At 41.0% G+C, this 4763-nt stretch overlaps 1 protein-coding gene across 3 annotated transcripts in view; it reads left to right on the top strand.

The window, feature by feature from the left end:
* Positions 1-4458, top strand: part of VCL (vinculin) — a 104978-nt gene extending 100520 nt beyond the window's left edge. For all 3 annotated transcript variants that reach the window (XM_037905760.2, XM_043551790.1, XM_043551791.1), the window contains one exon: positions 1746-4458. In XM_037905760.2, the coding sequence (XP_037761688.2) occupies positions 1746-1892 (147 nt within the window). In that variant the 3' untranslated portion in view covers positions 1893-4458. The remainder of the gene's footprint in view (positions 1-1745) is intronic.
* The last annotated feature ends 305 nt before the right edge of the window (positions 4459-4763 follow it).

Consider the following 4763-nt stretch of genomic DNA (forward strand, 5'->3'; position numbering starts at 1 on the left):
TCACCAGCTCCTGTATCGCCTAGAGTACCATACTTGTCCTCATCATCTTTGCAAGCTGGACAGCTGTGTTGCTGCCCCTCCACCCCTTTCCCTGCGTTGGAGTACGTGGAAGAGGATATTTCTGACTCTTAGATATCAGCGCAGGGTTCCCCAGTCGAGTCTAGGACACATCGCTGTCCCTCCTCCACTGACTTAATACAGGAGAATAAACCTCAGGTGACACCCACGTGGCAGGAACAAACATGGACGCCTCCACCTATGCTATTTGGCCCCCATCCATGGCTTCATTGGGTCCTGTGGGCGTTCTCTTGTCAACAATTTACAAAGAAATTGTCACACCACAGGAGGGAGCAGGAAAGGGTCCATTCTCCCCAACCTCCTGTTCTACCACCTATGCCAGAGGAAGAGACCTGTGAGGAGCAGAAAGCAAAGGGGGGATAAGGAGATGACTCCTCTTACTAATATTTCTTCCTCATCACCTGATGAAGCTGTGATGCCTCCACCTCCTCCTATGGCAGATGACTTCAGGCAGTTTCAAGAACTGATGAAGTGAATTGCGGGCATGCTGCGGATTCTCTTTAAGGTATTTCAGGTGTCCCACCATAAACTCCTGGATATCTTGCAAACTTTGACATCTGTGAGGCTCACCATTCCAGGCAATGAAGCTCTTATGGAGCCTGCTAAGACTGTTTGGCAAACACTAGGTACAGCACTACCTACCTGCAAGAGGGCGGAGGGAAAATATTATGTCCCTGCCATGGAACCAGAGTTTCTGTGTTCTCACCCAGCTCCAAACCATTTAGAAGATCTCCTAGACTATTTGTATCCATTGCGGACAGAAACGAGGGTTCAGCAGTTTCAAAACAGGTTATCAAAGAGGATCTCCAGTTGTATTAAGATTTGTTCAGCCCACTTCAAGAGTGATATCACATTCAACAAGAACACTAACTGTGTCTATAGCCTTACTTAAGGATGTACCGATTGCAGAGATCTTTAGAATGACAATATGGTCCTCCGTTTGTGTGTGTTCTCAACATTTATGCCATTGTGCCTACAGCTAGGCAGGTCAGTTATTCTTTCTGTTTTGGACTCTGGTCTGAACCGTCCACCTTCTTAGGACACCTTTGGAGTCACCTGAAGTTGAGCACCCACAGAAGAGAGGTTACCTCTTGTGCAATAGCTGGAGTTCTTCGAGATGTGTGTCCCTGTGAATGCTCTATTACCCACCCTCCTTTCCCTCTGCTTCGGAGTCTCGCTCGTGGGAATTGGTGGTGGTGAAGGAACTGAGGGTGGTACATCCACATAGCCCTATGTAACCTTGTTACGGGGCACAAGTATATGTGGGGTGCATGCACAGGCTGAATAGGCACCCTTACCAAAAATCTGTCAAAGTTGCAGGTCACAGGCACACTTGAAGTGGAGCACCCATAAGGGGACATGTCTCAGAGAACTCCAGTTACGGCATAAGGTGTGTAACCTCTCCTTCTTGTGAACGAGAGAATCACTTGCTGCTTGGAGTGAGGGGGTAGCCTTCCCAGTTATGGAACAGGTCATTTTTTACATTTGACTATCATGAAACATACATTAGCAAGAATGACATAACATCATGTTCCTGTTGTGAGGCCCCAGGCAGGGTGGGATTTTATGCTTCTGTGTTAAACAATTGCTCATCTGAATGTGAACACTGTTTTACCACTATGGATATTTAAGAACTTGAAAGAATAACACCTTTCCTTTGTCTGCAGGCTACTGAGATGTTGGTTCACAATGCCCAGAACCTTATGCAATCTGTAAAGGAGACTGTGAGAGAAGCGGAAGCAGCGTCTATTAAGATTAGAACAGATGCTGGATTCACTCTTCGCTGGGTTAGAAAGACTCCTTGGTATCAGTAAACAACTGCCAAATAACAATCTTCTGAAACATAAAAAGCCTTTTTGAAGCAGAAGAGAATTTTTTAACAGCAAAATGTGCTGTTAACATGAGCTTAAAATTAGCTTATGCTAATGCCCCATTCTAAGGGCATTAATTATAAAAATATGCATTTAAACATCTTCGGAAAGCATCTCAGAATTGCTTCCGACACATTGACAATTTTTATTCTTTTTGGTTTTGAAGATTCTCTCTTTTCATTAATTCTGTAATCCCAGAGACACACTTCTCATTTATGCACTGTATATTTCAGTAGTTTCCATATGGTGGTATGACACATGGACTTTGCTCAAGCTTGAATTGGAGGTCTGGAATACTAACCGTGTTACTTAGCTATTTTGGGGAGACAATCAATGACACTGAAAAGGTGAATTGTTTTAATGACATTTTCAGTTAGCTGTTCTCACACCACAAAAGTGTTACAAGGTATATGTAGTGAAGTTCATTTACATCAGAAGTGACCCCCTCTTTTTGGGGGGAGGGGGAAATCACATTGCTAAAATAGTCTCTTATGCTGCTGTTACTTTGTCTGGCAGTGATATCCTAGGTCAGGAAATACTGAGCTGTCTTCTTTACTTCCCATTGCCACCTGTAGTCATTCCAGAATCTGCATTCTTGTGCTATACTAAAATGGTTGGCGATGGATGTTCGTCACAAATAATGACAGCTTGACTGTTCAAGTTTCAGAGGCCTTAGAAAAGCACAGACTCCCATCCCTGCCCCCCAGTAAAAATTTGGTAGAATACGGAGCTAAAAATTTGGAATCCATGGAGTTAGCTGCATTAGTCAGTCAATCATGTTCAAAGCAACTTTTTGTATGAAAAAAAATGCTCAGATAGAACACAATCAAGCTCCATCTCCTTTTCTTCGAAACCTGGCACACCCACACTCCACCTCCGCACACTTCCTTCAGAGTTGTTTTAGGGGAAAATTACACTCCGTTTAATGATGCTTGTGCCTCACTGCCCTTCATTCTAATGATGGAGCATGTGGGAAAGTAGAGGCACTCAATTTATGGAGTCTGTTGGTGTTCCCAATGTAAATCTGTTGTTCAGATAACTTTAATGAGCCATGAAAACGATTTCTAGACTGAAATTCTATATACACATTTAAAGCTTAGTAGCAATTAACTGAATTAGATAAATTATTTTTTTCCAATTGTGTTAAGAAAACAGACTTGGGATGGTTTTTGTACTTCCATACTTCTTACATGCCTTCATTTTTAACATGCTTATGATAGCTGTTCAATAATATTTTTTGGCATTTAAAATGAAAAGTAATTAGATTGCTAAAATGTTAGAAACGGCCTTTGTGTGCAAAAACCTTTGCTAACTTGATTATGTACGCCAGCATTGACATCATAATGGCTCCTTAGTTTCCGTTTGGTACGGACTGTCACAATGATCGTGCTCAAGCCACCTTTGTTAACGTGCTGTTGCTGCCCGTTGATCAGACACACAGTAACAGCAAAGGCAAGCTGTGCAGTACAGCGTCAGACAACAGTTACTCTACACTTCCTGTTTTTCTCTCGCCTGCATGGTTATCAAAAAGGGAAATTACATATTTAAACTACATTATAATAATCTGCCTCAAACTGATTTTAGCAAGAGAAAGCCCTTGTTCATCCTTAATTCACTCCTTCCTTCCTGATAATGCCAAATACATGGTACTTAGGGTCTTTTCTCAGACTCCTCCAATAACTACCCACACCAGGAAGGATGAAGGAGTGGCATAGAGCCTTAACCAGAATGTCTTGCCTTTGGTTGGCTTATACTGGACCCTTAACACTATGTAATGTAGTCATTTCTATTTGATAGTAAACACTGAATAGGAGGGGACTCTTGAGGGTCTTCAGAATAGTCTTCCTGTATTTGCTTTCAAAATAGTTCAAGCTTCTCTGTGGGTACATCTACACAGTAACTAGATGCCCACGACTGGCCTATTCCAACCAACTTGGGCTCACAGGGCTTGGCTGCAGGGCTGTTTTGTTGCTGTGTAGACTTCTGGGCTTGGGTTGTAGCTTGGGCTCAGGACCCTGTGAGGTGAGTCCCCTGAGCCCAACTTGGCTGGCACTGGCCAGCGGCAAGTGTCTAGTTGCTATGAAGACGTACTCTGAGAATTTTAGCATCACTGTCTAGTTGCTTGACTGATATTAATGCAATATTACTAATGCCTTTAATACATGATTGTTTATGCCAAAGATCACTTTTTGTTTTATTAAGGAATGTTTGGGAAAGTTATGAATCATGTTTGCCTTTGATATTTCTTCAGAATGTTTGCTATGAGTTCTTAAACTGTTTTGTAGGATCTCAAATACTGTACACCTTATGCAATTTGTGCTTTCTTGAAGACTATTGGTCTTCAGACCTAAAATGAAGCAAAATTTTAAAGACCTTGAATGTTGGTTAGAAATGTTTTACCACTAATACTTTGTTTATAAATCAAAAAATTTGTTGTATAGTCTAATATTTTCAACCTTTTCTTTTTGTTCTGTTAAAACAAAATAAAAATGCATTTGTATAAATGTCACTTTATGAACATTTATAGGGACTGAATAGTAAGAATGTTCTTTAATTGCAGAAAGAACATAGGTCAGCACACCAGAAATATGAATTTAGAGGGTTAATTATTTTCTAAAAAGTTATAAAACAATTGTATGTTGAGTAATAGTTATGCACTCCCAATGTGCTTAAATAGGTAACCTAACAATTTCTATACATTCAGAATAGGAGTAGTGATTCTATCTTTCTATCAGTTATGTGGGCTTCTGGCTCTGATTTGGTACAAGTTATCTGAAAGAGTTAACACTTATGAGTTTCTAATACATGGAGGAC

Source organism: Chelonia mydas, chromosome 7, assembly GCF_015237465.2.
Source record: "Chelonia mydas isolate rCheMyd1 chromosome 7, rCheMyd1.pri.v2, whole genome shotgun sequence".
Lineage (NCBI taxonomy): Eukaryota > Metazoa > Chordata > Testudines > Cheloniidae > Chelonia > Chelonia mydas.